The sequence below is a fragment of the Chiroxiphia lanceolata genome, chromosome 19, assembly GCF_009829145.1.
Source record: "Chiroxiphia lanceolata isolate bChiLan1 chromosome 19, bChiLan1.pri, whole genome shotgun sequence".
Lineage (NCBI taxonomy): Eukaryota > Metazoa > Chordata > Aves > Passeriformes > Pipridae > Chiroxiphia > Chiroxiphia lanceolata.
This window is the reverse complement of record NC_045655.1, coordinates 8,288,531-8,312,665: the sequence shown is the minus strand read 5'-3', so window position 1 is coordinate 8,312,665 and position 24,135 is coordinate 8,288,531. Positions and strand designations below refer to the sequence as shown.

The 24,135-nt window shown below is 43.7% G+C and overlaps 2 protein-coding genes across 2 annotated transcripts; both read right to left on the bottom strand.

Moving 5' to 3' along the window:
• Nucleotides 1-194: 194 nt before the first annotated feature.
• On the bottom strand, nucleotides 195-7,827 carry LOC116796241 (meteorin-like protein). Its single transcript, XM_032706708.1, has 5 exons — nucleotides 6,830-7,827; nucleotides 6,533-6,624; nucleotides 4,435-4,844; nucleotides 4,014-4,073; nucleotides 195-1,564 (listed from the first exon to the last, which is right to left on the bottom strand). Exons 3-5 carry the CDS (start codon nucleotides 4,766-4,768, stop codon nucleotides 1,248-1,250), a joined length of 711 nt encoding a protein of 236 aa, XP_032562599.1. The 5' UTR covers nucleotides 4,769-4,844; nucleotides 6,533-6,624; nucleotides 6,830-7,827; the 3' UTR covers nucleotides 195-1,247.
• Nucleotides 7,828-7,919: 92 nt separating this feature from the next.
• On the bottom strand, nucleotides 7,920-24,064 carry DGKE (diacylglycerol kinase epsilon). Its single transcript, XM_032706704.1, has 11 exons — nucleotides 23,417-24,064; nucleotides 21,609-21,768; nucleotides 21,009-21,128; nucleotides 19,946-20,089; nucleotides 18,068-18,225; nucleotides 17,731-17,782; nucleotides 17,475-17,588; nucleotides 16,916-16,987; nucleotides 16,274-16,401; nucleotides 15,201-15,312; nucleotides 7,920-14,881 (listed from the first exon to the last, which is right to left on the bottom strand). Exons 1-11 carry the CDS (start codon nucleotides 23,845-23,847, stop codon nucleotides 14,726-14,728), a joined length of 1,647 nt encoding a protein of 548 aa, XP_032562595.1. The 5' UTR covers nucleotides 23,848-24,064; the 3' UTR covers nucleotides 7,920-14,725.
• Between the last annotated feature and the right edge of the window lie 71 nt (nucleotides 24,065-24,135).

The following is a 24,135-nucleotide window of genomic DNA, read 5'->3' as shown; positions in this document are numbered from 1 at the left end:
AGGATGCTCCCTATTTTAATAAAACTGTATTTGGCTAATGTTTAACACCCTGTATTTCTACACCCAGTCCTCTGACTCCCTCCCATTTGTTCCCTCCTTCCCCATTCCCTCCCAATTAAGTGGCTGCTACTTCTCAAATAATCAATATGTCAGTTAAAAACATGTCACAGCGTGGCCATTGTACGACTCCCATTCAAAGTTCATGTCATTTAGACTTTCATTGGCAGCTATTTTGTCCCATTAAAAAGTTCAAGACAGCAATTTGTGAATCTTGCTCAGCCAAGTAGAACTGTGGAAAAAAAAAAAACCTGAGTCATTTCAAAAGTCAATTAATTGTGGCCTGTCAGAGGGCTCCTCATTCAGATTTTTGCAGGCCTTGTCACGGGCTCACATCTGTCAGCCCCGTGTTTCCCAGGCTGCAATCAGATGCTGTTACATGGGAAATAATGGGTTTATTCACACCATTTATTGGGCTCTATGTGGTAGACACATTTGTATATTATTTTACGGTGTAGCAATTCCATTTACATAAAATACAGGCAATTATGGGAGTCTGGCCAAAGCACTGAGGGAGGGTGGGAGGAGCTACGGCTCAAATAATGAAAGCTAATTGAAAAGAGGCAGATAATTTAGGTGAAAACACCATCATGAGCAATTCTTGATCCTAAATCAGTTCAACAGAACTTTCAGGAGTCAAGTTAGTTGTATTTTGTCTGTGCTTATATTAAGCTCCTTAGTGTCTTTCAGCAAAGAAAACATACCTTTTACAGCACCTATGTTCCATTTTAAAAAGGAAGTAGTTCTTGGGGATTTTTTGGTTTGGTTTTTTTCCCCTCAAGGGTAGTTTCCTCCCCCCCCCCAGCTTAGAGAGAGTTTCCACATTCATCTATAAAGGAAAAGAAATCAAGGAAATATTGGGGAGGAGAAAAATATCTGGAGAAAAAGCACATTGCATGTAGACAGAGTGAAACATGTTAGCATTTTGTAATCCTGGGCACAAGCTACTTTCTAACCCCCCAAAAAGACAATCTTTTCAAAATCCAGAGTTATTTTGTGAGACAATGACGATGTGAAGAAGGAGAAACTAATGAGAGTTATAAGAGTTCACAGGGCTCACAGAGCCATTATCCTCAGAGAATTCTCCAGCTCCCAGTTTGGGTGGAATTGTCAGCTTTAGTCCTGGGTTTTAACTCTGCTCCAGGTTCAGTATCTGAAAACTGAGCTCTCAACAACATTGTCTCTCTTTGTCAGTTGAGCTCAAACTCGCAGGGGTTGGCTCCTCTTTCTCTGGCAGCTCGATAAACAAACATGAAATCCTTAAAGCGAGGGGCACAGCCCAGCCAGGCTTCCCCAAAGTGTTCATTCCCAGTGAAGAGGAAATCTCCACCTCCCTTCTTCACCTTGCACTGCAGCAGGGTTCGGATGGGGCCTCTCCACTCCCCACTCCCTTCATCCTGCTGGAAAATCCTGTTCTTCTGCCTGTAGACTCTCTGGACGCTGACATCCACCTGGGACATGTGGTTCTCCGAGTCGTGGGAGATATTTCGGATGGATCCCTTCACCACTGGATGTGAGGAAGACAGGAGTTGGTTATGGAGCAGCAGGGAAGCAGCTCAGGTACCAGGAGCTCACTGAAGGAAATAACTGGAGAGCAGGAGTGGTGCAGTTTTTACACCTCCCACCTACACGTGGACACATTTCTGAGCTCGTGTTGCATCCTTTGCCCAGGGGATCCCTACACAGACAGTGCTATGTCCTTGGAATTGTGCTTTATGACTACTCAAACCAGCTACATTGAGGACAAAGCATCTATCTTGTTTGATAATGCAAAGTAGTGAAGGATTAAAAAGCACATGAAAAGAGGTTGGTTCAGGGATTCGCTTTTTCAGGTCTGTGTTCCAAGACAATGACTATCACAGGCTGCCTTCCTTACTGACTCCAGGGGACTCTGGAGCTTTTCCTTTCACAGCACTAACAGAGGTTAATCCAAGAAGAATCAGAATATGATTTGGTTGAAGGAAATGAGAGCTTTTTAATTTTTTGTTTTTCATTTAAAGGTTTGGGTTTTTTTCCACTCAAAAGAAAATGTCATCCATCCTCCAAAAGGCACTTTGGGAGATGATGAAAAACATTCAGAACTCCCAAAGTGACTTTATTTGAAGCCTTATTTCAAAAATCCCGTGGCATACATGTACCTTCTTCTCCCAGAAGGATCCTAGATGGAAGGGAAGCATAAGAAGCCACAGTCTCTGCCTGAAAGCATCCTTTGCATCAACCACATGGAGAATAAAACATTCCATCTGACAGGTGTTTGCTGTCCTGAATCCATCTTTCTCAATGTCACTGCCCCCATTTTTCACAGCAATCAATTATGCTTCTACTAATTAAGTTAGTTTCAATCCCACATCCATAGAAGGCTCAGAAACAGGCCACCATTTGAGCCACGAGCTCTTCAGCAAATGAGAGGTTTGCAAAGCAATGGGTACATCACCACCCTCCTGCCACAGAACTCACTCAGGGTACAGAAAACTCAACAACCCAAGATGCAGAATAAACTTATTTCCGAAGCCTCCAAGAACTTACTCATTTAATTAGATTTTCCAAGGGAACGCAGAATTTTGTGTAACAGATGTCTCTGCTCTCTCTCCCTCTTTGTGTGATCATTTTTAATCAGATGCAGTCAAGTCTATTGACAAGCTATAATGCACTTGTTCCTGGTGCTCCAAGTTGCTCCTGCACCACTCAGGGCCCAGTGACTGAAGACCCCCATCCCAAGGGGGACTATAAAGCCCCCATTCACTCCCAGTGCCATTTACACTTTCATTAGCAGCTATTTTCTCTAATCAAAAAAGTTGATGATAGCGATTTGTGGGCTCGGGGCAAGGAAGTCAGGCCATAAATAGAGTCAGTTCAAAGGGCCATTTCTTCTGGTCTGCTGCTGCTGTGAGTGAAAGTGCCCCCATTGTGTGCCTGGGCCTCCACATCTGTCAGTCTCCGGTTGTTCCGAGGGAGAGCACCCGCATGGGAACCAGGGACTTCCTCAAGGAAAAACAACGGGCTGGATTGCACCAATTAATTTAGAGGAAGAATAAAAATTACCAGCTAAGGAGCACCCCAAGGGAAGCCTGCTCTGCACTGGGTTTGTATTTGCACAGTGATGTTGGCATCTGGTTTTATCAGCTTTGTAGTGTGGCAACCCCGGGACAGGGAAGCAGTGGTTTGGTGGGGTTTTATAAACGCTGAACGGAATTTGTAGTTTTATTTTCATGTAGGTGCATTTACAGCAATGGAATTGTGGCCATGCGGAGAGGCAGCTCTACAGCTTTAGCTGTTTGACCCAATTGAACAGGTACAAACGTGAGTGTGGAAGAACAGGGGAATAAAATGGACAAACCACTCAGAAGAAAAAAAATCCTATTGCACTATCAAGTAGAGAAAAAGGAAAAAAACTTTTAAGGTGTCATCAAATTAGTATTTCTTATTATTTCTTTTCTTATGGACTATAACTGCTCTGTTTTCTCATAAGGCATGAAACCTAACCAGGACGTCACTGAAGGAAGTTTAAACCACCTGAAGTCTTTAACTAAGCTACAAACAACTCACTGCCTCTGCAGAAAAAGAACTAGAAGTGTGTGAATTGTGAGGGAAGAGAGAGAGCATATTCATAGTTGGGATAAAAAGAAACATAGACAAAGGGAATAAAAATGACCACACCAAGCATGTACAACCTGTGTGTATGAGTATCTACACCTAAGAGCCAGCAGCTCACACCTGTGAGAATTACTCACAGTTCAGTTTTAGATCTTAACTTTCTGCTTGCAGAAAACAAGCCAGTTTCTCCCTTCCAGGTTTCACTTCCCCCCCCACCACCCTGTTCAGATTCCTTTTCACACGGCTATTTTCTTTCCCAGATCAGGGAGCACAGTCATGACATTATTTGAAGAAAAGTAGCAAACAAATCTAAATAATCGATATAAATGAAAGGCAGAATGACTCTCCTTTAGTCAGCTTACCGAAATCACTGCTGCAAATGGCCATAAGAAGTTCCACGTTGTCACAAGGACGGCACATAGCTAGAAAAAAAGCCAGACCAGTTAGCTATTTATAACACAATAATATATATACATTATTATACAATAATACGTACATTAGATAATATAGGACTGGTGAATTAGGAAAGGAAATGAGGCAGAACTACCAGGCTAGAGAGAATTATGATCAGATGCAACCCAAATCTCTTGGTATGCAAATACAACCGCAGCAAAGAAATAAGCACAGGGGATGTTCTCAGGGATGGCACCACCAGGACCCCCCTTGCAGCGACAAACCCCTCAACCCCAAACAGCTTCTGTCACAAGGGATGCACCAGTGAATACCAGATGTTATCCTGGATCTGCCCTGGCAGTGGAGCCCCGGGGCTGCCCCTGCTCTTACCTTCCACCAGGGCCATCTTTTTGAAGTCGGGGCCGGCCGTGCTCTGGTTGCTCAGCAGCTCGTACTGGAAGCTGGCGGTGCGGCGGCTGATGTCCCTCTGCGGGCTGGCCTGCAGGAACAGGGCCACTCGCTGCGGCCTGTGGGCGCTGAAGCAGGACACGTGGTGGGGCCGAGCCCCTTCGGCCTCGCTCAGCACCAGGTGCAGCTGCCCAGCGCGCTCCACGTAGATGTTGGCACCCTGGAAGTCGCTGGCGGGCTTGATGCAGACGGTGGTGTGCCGGGCACTGGACAGGTTGGGCTCCAGGACCACTCGCAGGGCTCGTGCCGGGTACATCCACTCCAGGGAGCCCTCGGTGCAGCGCAGATGGACCTGCTCCACGGCGCGGGAACGGGGCTCCCGGCTCAAACCGCTGCCAGGGCAACACCATGGCTCCATCACTAACGGTGCCCACAGCACAGCCAAAACATCCCGGAAAACACTGCCACGCTCTGCCCAGAGAGACAAACCCTCCTGCCAACCGACTCGCTCCTAATGACTCTCAAATTGGCTTCCTCCAGCTGGACTGCATTCCTTCCTCCCTTCCCTCGGGTCACAGCTGCAGCAACGTGCGGGAGGGATGGGGAGACACGGATTGCTCACACCTGGGGCTGCACCTGAGGGCACGGGAAGGAGCTCAGCCCCTTTTGCCTGCCTGCAAATCCATGCTTGGATGCCTGTAGCATCCAGGGAAATGCCAGAGGGCAACTTCTCTCTGCTAAACAGCTCCAAACCTTTCCGTGTGGCAGGACTGGCCAGTGCTCGGGTGTCCGAAAAATCCCACCGGTGAGCGGATGGGGGTGAGAGCCGCCGACCGCAGCGGGAGCTGCACAACGAGCACTGACGTTACGCCTGAAAAAATTTGGTTTAAAGACCTAGATTTCCAAAATAATTTCTAATATTTCCCATAAAAATTAATCAGAGGAAATGCTTTCGATGGAAAAGCGTCGTGCTGGCCCTGCACCCGAGCTCTCGCTTTCAGAACAGTTACTTTTGCTGAAGTCAGCTTACGAGGATCAAATCCGCAATAGCGGAATTCATGAAAGGAAAAGTAAAACAGCCAACAAAACGTCGAGGGAAAGGATGTAACATATGAGAATACCGAGAATATTTGTCGCCGATTTCCCTGTCAGCGACCGAAGCAAAGCCAACGCGCCAGCTCCGCGCCCGCGGTTGCTGGAACGGTCCGTTCCCTCCCCGGGAGCCCCCGGATCGCGGGGCGGCTCCGCCCGGTGCCCGCAGCCCCTCTCGTGCCCCGGTACCCCCGTACCTGCCCCTCCAGCTGCAGCGATCGGCGGTGCCCGGCCGCGACCCGCCCGCCCCGAGCAGCAGCAGCAGCCGCAGCAGGGCCGGGAGCCCGGGCGAGCCCCGCACCGTGGCCATGGGCTGCCGGCAGCGCCCGGGCGCGGGTCGGGCTATAAGGGCGGCGGGAGGGAAGGGGGTGGGCTGGGGGTGTCGGCCGAGCCCGTCACCGACCCCCTTCCCCCCGCCCCGCCAGCTCGGGGAGAACCCCCCAGCACAGGCGGGGGACACCCCGCCATCCCCCTTCATCCCATCATCATCCCCTCTCCATCCCCCGGGCCGGGCAGCCCCCCTTTGTCTTTGAAATATTTAGAAGTGATTAATAACAGTTTCTCGTCGCCGCGTAGGGACAAACAAAAATCGTGTCAACATAATCAAAGCGAACTTTTGAGTGAGTGATGGAAATTCAATAGTTTTAACTTTTGCTTTCATGATTATCTTTCGGGGTCCGTGCACAAGAAAGCTCCGGGGCCCACGATTATCATGCTAAAAGCCGGGCTGTGCCTGCCAATAATTAGATTTCTATATGCATTGCCCTTTCCATATTTTCAATGAACGACATGGGGAGCTGCTCTTTTGCAGGTCTGGGAGAGCGAGGCTCTTTTAAGCAGCTCCTAAGCGTGGAATCGGGATTTCGCGGCCGGGCGGGGACAATGGCCCTCGGCACGGCTGGGTGGCACATCCCCAGATCCGCGGGGCTTTGTTCCCGCTCAGCGCCGCAGCGCCCGCGGTCACCGGGACCCTCCGGCCATCTGTTACCTTGCGGTTACCAGCGTGTTCTCACATTGCCCACAGATGCACAGGGGAAGAGGCAGAGTTTGCCCGCTGCCTTTCTGCAGTGAGGGATTTTCCTGAAGAGGAAAAGAGATTTGTCAGAGATACCCTGTTAGACCCTCAGCTGTCTAACACCAGACTCCTTGAATCGTACTTGAACCCACACACCACCACTTTTCTGTTCATTCACCAAATACTCTACATTTTTACTCTTATTATCAAAAAGGAATTTCAGCCTTGACTCGCTCTTTGCTAAGGACCCGTGTTCTTCCCCACACGTACCTGTGTTGTGACTCCTCACACAACCTTGGGCTAAAGTGTGGCTCAAGCTGGTGCTGTGCACGGCTCACTTCAGCAGTTCTAAAAACATTTAAAATGTGTTAAACCTCGATGCTTAAATACATTAGTGCCAGCGATCCTGAAAGGTCTGTGAAAGGATTGTCTTACCCATCTAAGAAAAAAAAACAAACCTGCTGAATCTCTACGCTCTGACCCCATCTGGAATGGAAAACAACACACAAATACTCTTTAAAAGGTTTGATCCTGGCATAATACAGGAGCTGAGAGGCCAGAGCCTTTCTCTCTTTTGTGCAAATGAGACCGGGGAACAGAGTGGACTTGGGGAGAGAACTGACACTATGATAAAGTGGCCCCACAGGAGGATTTATTCACTTCCAAAAGCCCAAACTAACCCATCTGCTGCCATCAGGAGAAAGCATTGAGCCACTTGATCCCTGAACTTCTTCCAGCAGCAGCATTTCCCCTTTCTGGGGAAAGCCCGGTGGGTTTTCCTGCCTTACTCTCGGCAGCCTTCCCACCCCACCTCCAGTTTCTATTACCACCACATGACACCAAAACATCTGTTACAACTCTTGAAATTGCTCATTACAGGTAGGACATCTGTAGGACTTTCCCCCCTTAGACTAAATAAAGAGTGGGCAGGGTCACAAGCTGTTTTTAAGATCCCAAATCACTGACAACAGAGGTGAGAAGGAACAACCTGGACATTCCACCTCCCCGTTGAAGCCTGGGGGGCTACACCACTTTAATCACATCTATTCTAAAGCCACACAAACTCACCTTCTCCCCAGGGGTGAAGGATGAACCAGCAGCTGCTGAGACAAATCTCTGCATGTTACCAGTGTTAGATTTACTTCCCAATGACATTACCACGCTGTCTAGAGTTTTTCCCATGCATTGGGGTTTGAAACACCTCGACTTTCCAGCAGGAACACAGCCATGGAGTTCAACAAAATGCAACTTTGTTTTTAAAATCCCTGGTCTCATCCTGCTGCAAAGCCCGGCAGTCACAGGGGTTGGCACAGAGTTGAAAAATCATATTTGCTTTTATGCATAGTGAGGAATAAAAGAATCCGAGCTTAAATATTTTAATCCACACACTTAAATCTACAGAGAAATACAGTACAAACAACAAGACAACAAAAAGATGCAACAGGAAATTCAGTAACAGAGTCAGTGCTGTGAAAAACCTGTATTTACAAACTTCTATGACGAATATGGAGCAGATGTTTCTCAAAAGAGCCTTCTGGGAGTGTAAGTCACAGAGACAGGCCATGGTACAACTCAGTGAGGTTTTCAGTCTCCCTTGTGTTAATGTGGAGTAACACCACAGAATGGGGCAGTTCTGTGGCTCTGCTGAAGCTGCAGCTTCTCAGAGACAGAACCTGCCCCAAGCTCTCAAACCTCACATCAGCCCATGTCATGACTGGAGCACACGTCACAAATGTTTATGAGACACAATCACAGTCCCTGTGCCTCTGCAGCAAATAAAGAACAGCCCTCCCAGCTTTTATGACAAAGACTTTTTACAGCAATACTTCCTCATCCTCCCATTTCAGCCTGCCTCCTTTTAAAAACCAAAGGAAAACCAGTGTGGGATTTGAAAATGTCAGTTGATATCAAGGAAAAATTGGAAAATTTTGATTCAAACATTTATTTTGGAGGTTCAAGATTACGGTGGCTGGTTCTTTCCTTGCAAGTAAGGTCTCACATACTGTACAGCTGTCAGCAGTGGGGTTTGCTCCGAGTTTCTGTTCTCTGAGGAGAGAGGCAGGAATGATGCAGACAGTGTCTGTTTATGTTTGAGCACTAAATACAGATCTCAAAATGCACCATAAGGATACAACTGATCTGTCAAGAGTCCACTCCTCCCTCACTGCTCAGTGGGAAACAAAAAAATACTGAATCCCAAATGTTACTTTTATCAGATGAAAAAATCTAAGATGTTATAAATTCTATTTTTTGACCTATTGCAATCTAAGCTCATATTTTTCCTGTTCAGGGCAATGTCAGAATATATGGATAAACACATTCAATGCAAATCCCAAGTTGCAGCATCACAGTATGTGAAGCTAAGGAATAACTTTTTTTTTTTAACTGCTAACATGCTGGTATTTTCTTGTAAGTAGTTATTACTAATTTAAAGTTACAGCTCTTAAAGGTAACATTTTTACAGTATTCTGATCACTGATTACTAAACAACTGTTATACATATTTGAAGTTACAACCTACAAAAATAAAAATCCATTCTGTTTAACTATAAAAATCCTAGAAAGAGAAGATGGCTGGAGGTACTCGAAGGATTACAGCAGTTGGTAGCAGACAAAATGGCTTTTGAGGGATGTAAACCTTTAAGTTACAGAATGCAATAAACTCACAATATAAGTTCCCACTTAATCTTAAAAAGAAAATTATTTTTATGCTGAAATCTACGAACAAGCTGCAAATTAAATGATGCAAAAAATTAATTACATACAGCAGTAGGGGTACACAGGAAACAGGGCAGCATTAATAAAGTACAATTTTGAATACATTCATACTGTGAAGGGCCAGATCCTCAGCTAAGAAAAGTCTGCACAACATCACTAGGTTTAGTCAAGGCATGTGGCTTTATCCAGCTGGAATTATCTCCCTGAGATGCTCAAAACCTGAATTGAATATTCAGCACTCTTAGCAAGAAAATTGTGATCATGTCGTGCTTTTAGAACTGTGGCCTCAACAAGAGAGAACATGTAAATTCTCTCAGTATGTTTAATTACCAATGAACAAGTGGTCTCTGCTGTCTCGTCCCTGTGTTCAAGCAGCAGCTCTGATTTCTCAGAAAAAAAAGGAATTTTTTAATTAAGTAGTTCGCATTCAACAGAATCAGTTATGTACTGGTATTTTCAAAACTGAAGACAACCTAATCTACTCCTAACTGAATATTCAATTTTTTCTTTTCCAAAAGGAAGAAAACTGCTAGTAGTCTGAAAGGGTTTTCTATTAGAACACATGCAAAGATTCCTAAATGACCTACCCTTACACTAACTGGGTTCCAGTGCTGCTCTACCAAAAGCATTTGTTGCCAAGTAAAAAAAGAGTAACTACTATTACACTGGTACCATTGTGCTGCTCACAGCTAAAGGTGCAGTGCTCTAGGCTTTTATTTAGCCAGTGAGATACAATAACACACTATAAAAGCTCTGAGCTTCAGTGCAACATAAGACAGAACCAGAAGGAAGGGGCCAAACTGAAACCAAACCCTTTAACACTCAGTGCTCAGAAGGTGGAGAACGAGGAGGTCCCTCCTCAGCAGCAACGAGCAAAAAGTGTCCTTTCAGAACAGGCCAGGGGGTCTGGGATCCTCTGGAGTCCTGACACGTCCTGGGGGTGATGGTGACTGGAAAAGCCAAGCAGGTGGGTCACTGGGCTAACAACAGCTGTGTGGAGCCATTCCAACTTCCTTTGCTACAGGCTGGCTGGCATGAGGATTAATTGGACAGCAGCTCCCTGTCCTGCCTTCAGCAGAGCTTCTGGTACTGTCCCAAATGATGTTTTTAGCTGAAATTGAGCCAGCACAAAATGAGTAATTAAATGACTGAGGGACAGAAGTGCTTACAGAGTAGTTGTAAACACCAGCAAGAGGGGGAATAAATTCTCAATCTGAATCAGCTGAGGTTGCACAGAATAAACCTTTATCTCACTCTTGCTGTAAGCACTGCCTCAAGATTATTGTCTCTAAGTGTGTTCAAACATGGTAACGTGTTTTTTGCAACCAGGAGAAACTCCAGTCTGTTTTCTGACAGCAAGTACTTAACACTTCTAACTAAAGACAGTGGTGTTTCAAGTTCCTCAGTGACCAAGAAAAGCAAGCCCTGGGGGGAAAAGAACCATATGGAGAAACACTGGAAGTGAACATATAAAAAAGTATCAAATACATAAATTATGCTACAGTTTTTACATTATAGACATGAAATGCAATTCGTAACAGTGCTGAGAAAAATGTTCAAATTTGAACAGAATCCCAAATTAATTTGAAAATAATATATTACTATTGCAGGGAAAGAAAACGCAAGACTGTGTTTAAATACTGCCCTGACCTGCTTTAAATACCAGGAACAACAGACATACCAAAAACCAGACATATCAAAAAAACCCCAAGGCATAAATGAATGCCATTTACCTCAGCTGTTTTTGAAGACTGAAAATGCAAGTTTGGACTTTTTATGAAGTCCAGACGTGAAGAAAGATCCAGCTGGCATTTGAAACAGTTTAACCCTGCTACGAATTGCTGAAGTGAAAACACAAAGTCAAACAAAGCCTATGACAGGAGGTTCTGTGCACATGGAAACAGCCACCACATCCTCTCAACACCTGTAAACAAGCCCGGTGTGAGCCAGGCAGGGAGCTGACCCACAGAAAGGCTTCCCATGCAAACTTTTTGTATTTCATGTCACAGGACTGAGAAACCACAGTAAAGTAAGTTATCAGACCAAACTTCAGTTAAGCTGATAAATGCAGCAATAAGACTTAAACATTGTGAATTCACTTTTAAGTGCTTGGCCACTGATGTTATTGTTTGCTCTGTACATTTTATACAAAGGTGTGAAGATTGACAGAAAAAACAATTCATTACTTGTCTTTTTGAAACATTGCTTTCACTATTTTTCCAATGTTAATGATTAACAGGATAAGGGAAAATTCTTCCACGCAGGACAGGAGCTCCAGCTGCAGAGTCCCCTCTCCCAGACAGAAAGGGGCTCTCTCTGTGTGGTTTTTCAGGATTCCAAGCTACAGGAGGAGTATCCCCTCCTTGTAGCTGTTTGAACTGGTGCTTTATGCACTACAACATTAAAAAAGCATGGAACAGTTTACAGTCACAGTGCACAGGGTATCAGGCAGCTACAGCTCTGTAACAGATCAGCCAAGAGCATTCGTGCTGCCTTAGACTCTGGGAGCCCACTGCTGACACCAACCATCTGCAGTTGGACTAAAACTTAAAACAGTTCCACCAAGGGAACTGAAAACAGGCATTAACCCAATTGGCAACACAGAGGGAAGGAGGATACACTGAAACCAAAGGACAGTTGGAAGCAGCAAGACTTCCCAACAGATGCCAGTGCTAACAATGTGTGTCTCACAAGAACATTTTGTGTCACAGTACAACAGCTACACAGTTACAATGGATGGGTGAGCCCATGGCCCACTGGGAACTGGACATTTCAACCTTAAAGAACCATCAATACCATTTCACAAGAGGCTTCCTCGTGCTCACCATGGCCACATTTGCTGCCATCACCATCTGAGACATAAACTTCACCTCCACAAATGTGGCCACTTACCAGGGGGTTTTGCCAAACAAGCACCCAATGAGATGCTACTTTCACTTCGTTTCTCCAACAGGAATGATGGATTTACATTTCCCAGAGGGTTTCTGGACTCCCAGGGAGCTGCAGTAAGTGGGAGGATGCACAAACACCCACTGGGGCAGAGAAACCAACTCACTGCTCACAAGGAGCCTTCAAAGCCTGGGCATCACTTATTTCTCTTTTAGATGTCAGGAGCCCAAAGACTGAAGTTTTTGAACAGTTAAAAGTTCTTAGGCTATAAACCAATTTGAATAATCACCTGATCAACTTCAGGACTCTTTAAACTGCATCATGAATAGTTTAAAGTAGCCAGTGGTGTCATTTCTCTTGAGCAAAAACTGCCTTTCAGAGCACACACCCTGCTTTTCCAGAGACTTGTCATTTGTTTGTAAACAACAGTTACATAAGAACCAGAGCATAGAACTTAAATATTTTTAGGATGCTGATGGTAACAAGTTATATAAAAAAAAAATAATAAAATAACTTAACTGGTAAGATTTTTGCTAATACAAACTGAACCTCGTAACTGAAAAAAAAAAAAGGTAGTGGATTCATCTAACATTTCATACTTAGGGTATTTTAAACACTTTTTACATAGATTTAACTATTTTTTTATCTATATTTACATACAATAAAATAATTAAAATGAGGTGTATAAGGCTAATGAATATGGAATTTACAAATGGCTTCTGTTTACAGCTCATTACACTCTAATCACATTTTCAGACAGCTATAAATTCACCGAGAATCAGTAGTATTGAAGTTCTAGTACATACACATTCTACAAGGAATACCATCAAGTTAAAAACACTCTCCAAAGAGGATTACAATTGAAGGTTTTAAAAATACTGACTTTGCCAAGTTTTCAATAAATTATTTTAAAATATAAATAGTTCGTTCACTGTTAATGAAAACATCATTTTACAGATTGCTGAAAAATGGTTTCATTTTAAAAAAACCTAGAAACATAGCCTACTTTACCCAGTGGTTTCACTTCCTGTAAGCACAAAGAAAAAACAAACAAACATGGGGGACTAATGACAAAAGCAGCAACATTTAAAGTTCAGACCAGAGTTCTCAACCTCTCTTACAATCTTGGCTTATGCAGCATAAATTCTCTTCTTACTTGGAAGAGCACCTTCAGTAACTGAACTGGACTAAACTGACATTTTAAACCCCAATTCATCTCTCACCCACTGCAGGCTTAAAATGCCTACAACAAAAGAGGGAAAAGGAAGCAGGTTTTTGCTTTTGTTAACCATGAAGATGTTTTCACCTGAGAAGCTTTAACCTGAGAAGCTTCAGATAGGTCAAACTGACAGTCCCTGTGTACTGTTTATGGGTTCTGAACCTTCAACCATTCACCTTTTTCTCACCTTATATTCATAAGGGACATGTAGGTACCAACAAGGTGTCTTTGACTCCCTAAGAGCCAGTCAGAAAACAAATCCTTTCATGCTTTTTTCACAATCCAATTAATACACAGGAATGCAAGAACCTGCCAACCTCTGCAAACTCAGCTCTCAACCTCCACACTTAAAATGGACACAGCTAACAGACTGATTTACTACTGAGCATTCTCAGGTAATTACGAGCCAAGAACTTTAACAAGTCTAAAAAATACCCCACATTTGTCAATCATCATTATTTCTTTAAAACCTTTCCCTCTTAACAGCCAAAAAAGGCTGCTCTTTGTCCAAGTTTGTCTCCAAAAAGCCTCCCCAAGAACTGTGATGCTGTTATTTACAAAAACTAGCATTAGTCTCTCACTGAACTGAAGCAGAGTCAAGTTACAGGATCATTCAGTGCAAGTCATGGTACAATTAGTTTGAGTTGTATCTTGGATACTCAGGATGCCAGGGGTACTTTATGGCTTACAAAGCCACTGAAAAAGGTCATTCACTGACAGAACATTTCCAGAAACCTTTGGTCCAAAAGCGTCTTTTTCTTGCTGACCACCTTCCCAAGAGCTCCCAGATGCTCCACTCTCTGAGAGAACAGATTAGAAATGCACTGTACAAACAGTTATTTCTCTTGCTCCCAAGCAGAAGTGGCAGCCAGGAGCAGGCTGCTGTCAGGAAATCAGCCCACATCCTACTTGGTCTGGTTTTCTGTTCTCAGAAAGAGGGCAGGTGGCAGCAGGTCAGACTCCCAGCTGTTCCCCTTTCCAAGGGTAAGAAACATCCACATACTGTGCTGTGTATGTGCAGAAGGTCTGATTCCACAGCAAGGAAGGGCTGCAGCATCTGTCCTTTTTGAGTGGTTAGAGTAACTCACTCCTGCTAGAAAGGCTGGAGGGCATCACCACCAGTGTAAAAGGCAAATCAGTTGTGGTAATTCAGCTGTGAAAGTTTTCAGAAGTGTCAAAGCATGGCTTTTTCCTCAGCTCTAGTTCATTCACAAGTATGAACTTTCCCACATAAACCTCACTCTAGATTAGGTGTGTTTTAACGAGCTGAAGTTCCTCGCTGTCTCACGTTGAATTCCATAAAATCTACGTGTCCTCATCCACCTGCTCTGTCCCAGGGTCCTACTCAGACAGGCTGGAAGCGTCGTCATCCGTCTGCTCCCCCGAGTGGTACAACATCAGCGCGTGAGTCTTGTGGGTGATGGTGACCGTGCAGGGCCCCTGGGCCCAGGGCTCTCCATCCACCTGCATCGGCATCTTCGAGCTCTTCAGGATCAGCTGGGATCAAACAGAACAACACACAATCACAGCAGCTCAAAGGAGCCCTGAAAACACCTTTTCCAGGTCCAATGTACTGATGCCAGGCATGTTTCCAGCCTGGACAGGGAGAAATCAGTACAGAATGAGTTGCACTCACAGGCCACCGGTCACAGCAAGGCCGTGAATTAGGACATAATTAATTTTTACTAAGCAAGAGAAACATCTACCTCAACTGCAAACTGCAACTTCAGATCTGACAGCTGAGTGACTGAGATTCTGTACTGTGTATTAAAAAAAATAAAAATCTGGGGAAGCAGGTTCCCAACGGGGCACTTACCCTCACTGTGTGTGCCTGCCCCAGGCGAACAGGGTTGGCCAGTTTAACCTGGATCTGGGCACAGTGGAAAGAACCATGAACACCAACAACTTCCAGAAGTCCATCATCATGTCTGTGAAACAAAAACAGGACACTCTTCTTAGTGATGCTCAGGAGCTCATAGCACACCTGTCCAAATATTGCACAGTCCTTTTATGGCTTCCACACGGAGAGAACAAATGTTCCACAAACAGATTTATCTATTTGTGCTGGACAACAAAGCACACTGAACAGCAAATAAAACCACCAAACCCTGCAATTACAGAGCAACACACCAGCTGGCTTCTGGAAATTACGGATACGTGACTTCCCAAGGCTCATTGTGTTTACTTAAAGCTCACAGTGGACTTCTCTTCAATGAACTTGTAAAATTTTCTTTCTTTTCACTCAGATATTAACCTACAGGAAAATCTTTTAATGGCTTAATTTTTTTCAGATTTGGGTAAAGGACCTTGCCCAAGTATTTTTCTTCAGGAATCTTTCAGAAACCTTTCAGAAACCTTTCAGGAACCTTTCAGGAACCTTTCAGAAATCTTTCAGGATCATAAGCCTTGTAACAGAACTACAAAGTATATTTATATATATGGCTTCTGAAGAAGGAAGTCACAGGAGGGAATACATAATATTCCCATACATTTTTCTCTTTAGTATTGCTCCAGTTTACTCAAGCATAGGAGTTAAAATTTGGACATGTTTTGTTTTTACTTTCTATTTTAACCTCCATTGAGATGTGTTCTTTAAGATTCTGAAATACATCCATACTTTTTGAAGGTTACCTTAATTTGTAACAGCCTCTTCAATGCTACTGCTGTCTGTCATGCCAGAGATTTTGAAAAAGTCTTTAAAAAAACCCTGGATGTGTGGAATGCATTTAGTCCAAGTCTCTAATACGAGGAAAATAAATGTGAGACAGCCTAGGCATCCTTCTGATCTGCAGGTAAGCCTGGCTACATAAGCACAGTCTGCTGGAGGGAATTCCTTACACTACAAGGACTGGTAAAGGAAAAAAGCAAAGCCAGAAATGCACTGGGTACCTTGCCAAGGGGTAAGGTTCATCTCCCATTCCTTCCCAGAGCCTGCAGCCACCTCCCCAGTATCCAATATTCAGCACAATGATGCCTTCCAAATTGGGCAGCTCGATCCTCTCACCATCCAACTCTAGCTTTAAAAGACAAACAGAAGTTAATTACTGTGGATCAGATTCAGTACTTCAGTATAAGCTAGTTATTCTCCTTATGCTCTTTTAATAAGCTTCCACTTGAAGGAAAATTGGCCCTGTACAAACAGAATGTGTTTTCTTTCAATACTTTAAAAAAAAATTACTTCTGATTTCACAAGATATCCTGAGTTGTAGTAAATTTCTGTTAGTAAAGAAAAGAAAAAGAACTCTCACTTATGTATGCCTCTGGTGCTAAGGCAAATTTTATCTGAATATCAGTGCTTGAACTCACAGAACTGACAAAAAATTAGGAATTTTCAGTAAGCTCAAAGACACAAATTCCATGAAGGAAGCTGCAGACAGCAAAAGGAACATCAAAAATACTCCAAGGCCAGACCCACCCTTACACAAATATCACATAGATGTAAAGTGCAAAGCTTCTTCCCTTTTTTTTTCCCCCATAAGTTTTTACACTCCACTGACTATCCAGAGAATAAGCAAGCTAAAAAAAACTTACCTCAACCTTTTTATTAAGGTCTTTACATTCTTGTACTAAGCAGTCTTTGGTTCCATAAAAAAAATAAACAGCCTACAAAAAAAACCCCAAAACAAAACAGGGAGAAAACACTGTTAGAAAAAGATAACACATATGGAGACTATTTTAAATATTCATGTACAGTTATGGCTCTGCAAACCTCATCTAAACCTCATACGTAATATATTTCCACATCAAACTAAAGTTTCCAAATGAGATGGGCTACAACTTGAATCAGAAACTTACTTTCCACTTGAAAAGGAAATAGGCAATGTCTTTAACCCACTAAGTTTCAAAGCAAATGAGAAATTCTGAGTAAAAACTGAACAAACAGCAAATTCTGTAAGCAGAGCCAAGGCAGTAACACTTGGGAGTGGGCTGGAAATGTTTTTTACCCATGAAATCCCCTCCCCAAGAAAAATGGATTCAAACTCTTAAAATTGAACAAAAGGAAGTAGGGGAGTGAAGCAACGTAAAGCAGAAAATAGCCTTATGTCAAATCCACAACTACAAGGAGGAAATCCCACTTTACCAAACCCACCTTATTGATAATTCTGCTGGAAAACAGAGAGGGGGTCTTCTCACGATGAGCATGGAAATTTAAAGCCATGAGAGCATCAGGTCCTATAGAAAAGTAGTTGTTCATTGTGAATACCTGTAAGACAGAACTTCCAGTTATGGCCTTATTAAATATTATTATTAGGGTTTAAAATTCAGAGTGTTTAGTGGGGAGTTGGTAAACAGAAAAATACTTAGAGGTATTCCACAGAATTCATGTTTATACTTGCAAGCCATACCTTTGGTTTCCTTAAGTTGTAGTATCCTTTGTTTGTTACTTGAACCTTCCATCTGAAAAACAACAGTTGTTACTTAGACTTGTGACAGTTCTCAGTATAAGGCTGCAGTTAGGAATCCTATATCTATATTGGGATCAAGTCAAAAGACTAAATTTAGTTAAATTATGAAAGAGTTAAGCCCTGCAGAACAACTACATGAAGACCAAATTTGGATCTCAGTTTTTGTAGTTCCTTCCAGCAACATTTGTGTTTCTTTACATAAAGTGCTGCAGTGGCCCATCAGCAGAGCTACAGCAGTACTGGGTCCTACACATTTTACCTTTTCACTGTTTCTTACCTGTCTAGTTTGATTCCATCTGCCTCCATGACATTCCGTAAGATCTGTTCCACAGGGACTTCTCCAGCATAACCTGCCCCCCAGCCCAGTGTGTTGGACAGGTCATTCCCTGTTCCCAGAGGTAAAATTGCAACTTGTGGGATATATCGTTCTTGCCCCTAGGACACAAAACCACTGCGTGTCAGCTCCTGCTCCAGCACTCATTGTCTCCATTTCATCCCCAAATGCTCAGATTAGGTAAATACCACAAATCCTGACAGCAGCCCGTGACACAGAGCAGGGCACTGGGCTGGCACTGTCAGCACAGCAGATGGCACATTGAACTACTTACCACAGGGATAATGTAAAGGAAGGAAATGTTAAACCACTGAGAAGGAAAGAGAATACAAACACAATATGGAAACAGTGCGTTAGGAACACTGAACAGTGCTCCTTCAAAGGAATGATGCTTTGGATCTGGGAAGTGATATGAACTGAGAGATGTAACACAGCAGACTGTGAACAACAAGACACCAAAATGCTCTTACAGGCTGAGGTGAGGTTGGGTCTAAACAACACATGCACATAATGCCACTGTTCAACCACACAGAGAAACACACACACGTACGGGAGGAGAGGCAGTGTCTCGCTTTCAGACTGTCACCCACAGGTGGAGCAGGTGACAAACATCTCTGCAGAGCACAGTGACAGAAGCAGACACTCAGAACAGCTGCCTTAGCAAAGGGCTGGGCTCTCCTCACCACAGCAGGGTGAGCAGTTATTTCAGATGTACTATGGCCTTGGAAATTCAGCTGTGAATAGCACTTGCAGTGAATTGGCACTGTGGTTACTATTTTTTCAAGCAGAGTTATCAGCCAGGTAACCTGTATTTGAGAGTCATGATAAATGAAGGGAGCAAATAACCTCCTGCTGATAACCTCAACAGTATTTACCTAACACCAGTGACTCGATTTGAGCAAAGAAAAACCCAGATTTCATCAACTCTATTGGCTCTGAGGGACAATATATCAAGTGTCCAAGACCATGTAACAATACCCTCATATTCATTAACCTTTACAGTTACTTTATTTCTACTTTATCAGCACACAATAATTCTCAAGATGAGTTTGATTATGCATGAAGTTGTAATAATGGCCTTCAACTACAATATTTCATGGATTAACAAGAAAGCTGCAGTAATAAAAAAAAAAGACATTGATATAAGAAGAGCAACTTCCTTTTAGCACTAGAAGAAAGTTTATTAGGTAAAGCACTAAAGCCCTTGTAATTATTCTCCATTCTTAATCTTCTCAGGAGTTCTTAGTAGCACCCCATAAACTGGAATTATCTTCCATTTCAAATCAGCAGTAAACACTCAGCTTATTTTTTCCTTCTCTACTTGCTGTTAATAGGTGAGGGTGCAGACAGACAGACTCTTCAGAATATATCATAAGGAGCAGAAGCAAATTACTGCTCTCATTCATGCACTGGCAATATAACCAGTACAGCTGGCAAAATTATGAGCTTATTATAAAAGATTGAGAGTGCTGGGAGAAGCAAGCAGTCAGAGCACATTAGCCAGTGTCAGCCATGCTGTTTATGACAAAATAAATCTGTTTAGACAAAGAGGAAATAACAATGCATAAAATATCCTGCAGCTTGTTCTTGTCTTGTTTTACAGAAGAGAACAACTTTAAAAAGCTGTCACATTTTTCCTGAACTACAAGATGCACTTCCTCCAGCCCCCCCCAATATGAATAAGCAGTTCTGCAAACATTTCTCTGCAGGCCTATTCAGGAAGATGAAGAGAATAAATGCAAGTAAGAGATTAGGGGTAGCAATAACGGCAACAAAACTCATTTCATCGTTAAGACATTTTTAAAATTAAAACTACAATACCTTTATCTTCATTTCATCGATGGCATCCAGGACCCAGCCCACTGTGCCATCCCCACCACAGACGAGAACCCTGACAGCGTTGCAAGGCAGCAAGGTACAGAGCTGGAGGGCTTTAGCAGGTGCAATTTTGCTCAGATCAAAAACCTGGAAGAAAGGGAAATAAGGAATTCCATCAGTTCACATGACATGACTCAGGATTTGCCTCATGGATAAACAACTTTGAGAAGCTCATTCCAGTGCAAAACAAAGATCCTCCATTTACAATATCACATCAGCAAATGAGCTCTCCTGACTTTTATGAGCAGGATTTGGTTTCCCAAATTCACAACAGAGCTTCAGCTGTCTCACTAGGATTAAATGGACTTTATTAAACTGAGCTGAGAGAGTCCTCAGAAAAGTCTGTATGTAGAAGCATGATGATGAATTCTGTAAAGATGAAAGACTTTGGATAAAAGTAATTTTAAAACACCCAGCACACAAAGAGGTTTATTCTTTAAAGCCTTATTGGGATGCATTTAAAACAAATGCACAGTGATTTCTCTTAGGCTGTATTCCATGGCTGGGTTTTGAACTTCAAAGGAAGAGTATTAAGGTGCAGCCAGGAAATCCAGGGAACAACTGCCTGCCTTACGTCAACATCCTGTGCCATCCCACAGGGATTTTAAGGGGAAAGCAACTACACAAAGCAGAAACTGTAAATGCTGACATTTCCACAAGTGAGGATTTAAAATACAGGTTTCAAATCAAGAAGATCTAAATACTTCATTTTCCAAAAAGTGTACCCTGTTTCAAGAGTCAGATACTTCTCATTAACTTAATGACTGCATTATTACTGTAAATAAAAAAATCTGGACTGGTATTAGAATCACAACAAACTTGGGGGTGGGAGGAGCCTCTACACTTTTGGTTTCTCTTTATGAAGCTGTTCTTTCTAAAGGAGCAAACTGCATGAATTTGTTTCCTACTGATCTTCCACAAGACCCTGCTGCCATTGTGTAAGCGAAGAGATGTTTATTCTAATTTAAACCTTCATTTTAGGACAGTGGCTTTTCACAGCAAATACCTGAACGGGGTTCAGCAGCATTTTAAATTCTCCAAGTAAAGTTTCACCCATGTTGTTCCCACTGCGAGTATTTGCCAGTATGATCACTGGCATCCAGTGTTTTCTGCAGTAAGGTACCACCTGCAAACGGTGAAAGTCAGTCAGTCACACAAATACTGCACGTTTGAAAGTGTTTTCAGCCTTGCTCCAAAACCCACCCCCACATAAGTGCTGAAAGGAGAAGTCACCAGTTAGCCTGAAGCAGTCAAAACAGAAACAAATATTTCTGACACACCAAGGCTGAAGATTCTGCAGTCCCCAGGAAAATAAACACACTGCAATGTTATGAACACAGCAGTAAAAAAAAAAAATATATAATCACAAAACATTCAAGAAAGTAACACACCCAAAGCTCAGTATTTTGGAATAAAAAAGTTCACCTGTAGGCTTGTGCTTCAACAACCATGTTAGTAAAATGACAAACACCTCTGAATTAGCACAGCAAGTACTTAATACACCTTGGAACATTTACCTGATAGTTATTAACCTGACAACACACTGAGTTCAAGTTTCATTGTGTGTTTGTGGGTTTATTTGGTCCAAGAAGCAGGAGGCCATTACCTTTTCATAACTGGTTTTTTTTTCTTTTCGCATCTGGTTGATTGTAGACAAATAGTAGGGTGGGATAATTAAGTCTTTGAATTCTCCAAATGTACACTCCTCAGTCTTTAAACAATCCACCATGCATTCATCATGCACAGTGTACTGACACCATGCACATCTGGAAAAAAAGACCAAAGAACATGAAAACAACCCTCAAACAACAGGCATGTTGATTCTGCTCAATTATTTTAGACAGACTAACTTTCAGCAAAGTACTTATGTTGGCACACACCATTATAAGTAATATTTAAAGCACATTATAGGGAAAACTCTGCATTCCCTGGAAAACTATGTATTGGGTACAGAAAATTACATAAATTGCTCATGTGCTTTCAAGTCTTTCAAGGAAAGCATTTGAATTCTGTGGGGAAAAAAACCCCGACAGTTGTAAACCAATTTTGTTCTCAGTAAAATATAGATGTTATAAATATCCTCCTGCATTGTTTCTGATATTAACAGTTACACTGAAAGCCTGTATGAGAACCTGAACTCCTCTCCATTCTTAAAAAGCACAGATAAAACATTGGAGTTCAATTTGATAAAGTACTACTAGTAATATGAATTGATGCATTTCTTAATATTGCTAATACCCCTTTAAATCTGAAACCTAAAAGGTTACACAGTGCAGTACAATGCTGATGGGATTTTGTTATGCAAAACTGCTGTGTTTTTTGACCTCTTCTAAAAGCTGCCCTGGAAAACGGAGTGGAACAAGAGGAAATACTGCAATATCCACTACCAGCCTCTGCAGAATGTTAATCCTCATTTGGTACATCCAAAGCCTTGATTTAAGCAGCTGGGAAAGCTATTTTTGGAGTTCCCCTGACTAATCCAAGACATGAGTAGCAATGATACTTGCCCTATACCGTGACTTTCTTTTCCTCTTCTTCCTTCCTTTCCCCTTTGCCCCCAAATTCCTCCTCTTTCCTCCTCTCCTACACACACTATCAAAGTTCTGTTTCTGAAAGTAATACTCTTATACTGTAATTCTGCTTACTTACCAAGCAGTTTGCCAGTATCACACAGAAGCAAAGCAAAAGCTGGCAGAATATATGCTTAAAAGAGGACATCCTTTGGGAAGGCTGAACCAACACACTGTACCCAGGACCTGGGGCACTATCACTGTATTTTGGCACAACATGCCACAGACAGCTTCGCAAGCAGCCTTAATGACAGTGAAAGCCCATTTAATGGTTCCTTCAGTCTTTAAACACTCTTAGCAGAAACTTTTAACAACAGATTGTATTACAGTAGGTTATAGAACTTCTCATTAGCTTTTTTTGTGCATCCTTAAAAATAAACCTGAAATCTCTTTAGGACAGTTGTTTGTTCTATTTACACTGAGCAGATACTAATTTTGAGATGTGCAAACACACTCTGGTGTTCTGAACTGTGAGCTGTGCCCCCCATTGCTGAGGCTACCCACTGTACAGAACCTTCTTAATGTCACCCTCTAAAACACAAACTCTCTTGGACACAGAGAGTCTCTTCTATGTAATTACACAGCAGCTTGCCCATCGTGCTGGAGTAATGCAATTAAGAGAACGAGAGGACATGAGATGCAATGCCACACTAATCTTAATCTATGACTCAAATTACCCACAAGCATCCATTTTAATTTTAGGCTCTTTGAAGTTGTTTTTTAACGATTTCTTATCTGACTACCGCAGGACCTCCTTGGGGGTGATGTCTACCATTAACCCTGCAGAAAATACAACACCGACAGGGCACCCGCTGTGTTATAGAGTCTAAGCCCCCAGCAGTACCTGTAGTCGCAGAGCTTGGGCTGGGTGCCGCACTGCTGCTTGCACACCACGCAGCAGCTGCAGAGGGGGACGTTGCCCCTGACCCAGTGGTGTGGGATGGAGCTTTGGGCTGCCCCGGCGCCTCTTGTCATGATCTCCTTGCAGAGGAAGCGCTGGTCCGCCTTCTTGAGGCAGCGCTCGCTGGCGCGCAGCCCGCAGCAGCCGCAGAAGGCTCCGCGCAGCATGTGCTGGGCGCACACGCAGCAGTACGAGGGCTGCCCGAACAGGTCCGTGTAGTGCCAGTCGTGCTTGCTCTTGCGGAAGATGTCCCGTATCAGCAGCTGCCGCCGCGACCGCTGGAAGCTGCACCAGGCGGTGATGAGCACGGGCAGCAGCACGGAGAACAGCGTCCAGAGCGCCAGGCGCCAGTCGGCCCCGCCCGGGCCCTCCATCCCCGCGGCTCCCCGCACTAACCCCTCGCTCCGCTCGGGCGGGCGGCGGGGCGAGCCCCGGCACGGCCCCTTCGCTCAGCGAGCCGGCGCGCAGCTTCATGAACCATCCTCTAATCCCTGCCCGCGGCTCGGCACCGACCTGCGCCACATCGGGCGGGCGAGACGCTTCCCGCGGGGGCTCCTGCGCCGCCCGCCCGGGCCGTGCGCGGGGCCGGGCCGCCCCCGGGGCTGCTCCGCCGCTCGGCTCCGGCCGCCCCTCGCCCTTCCCTCCGCGGGGGGCACGGCGCG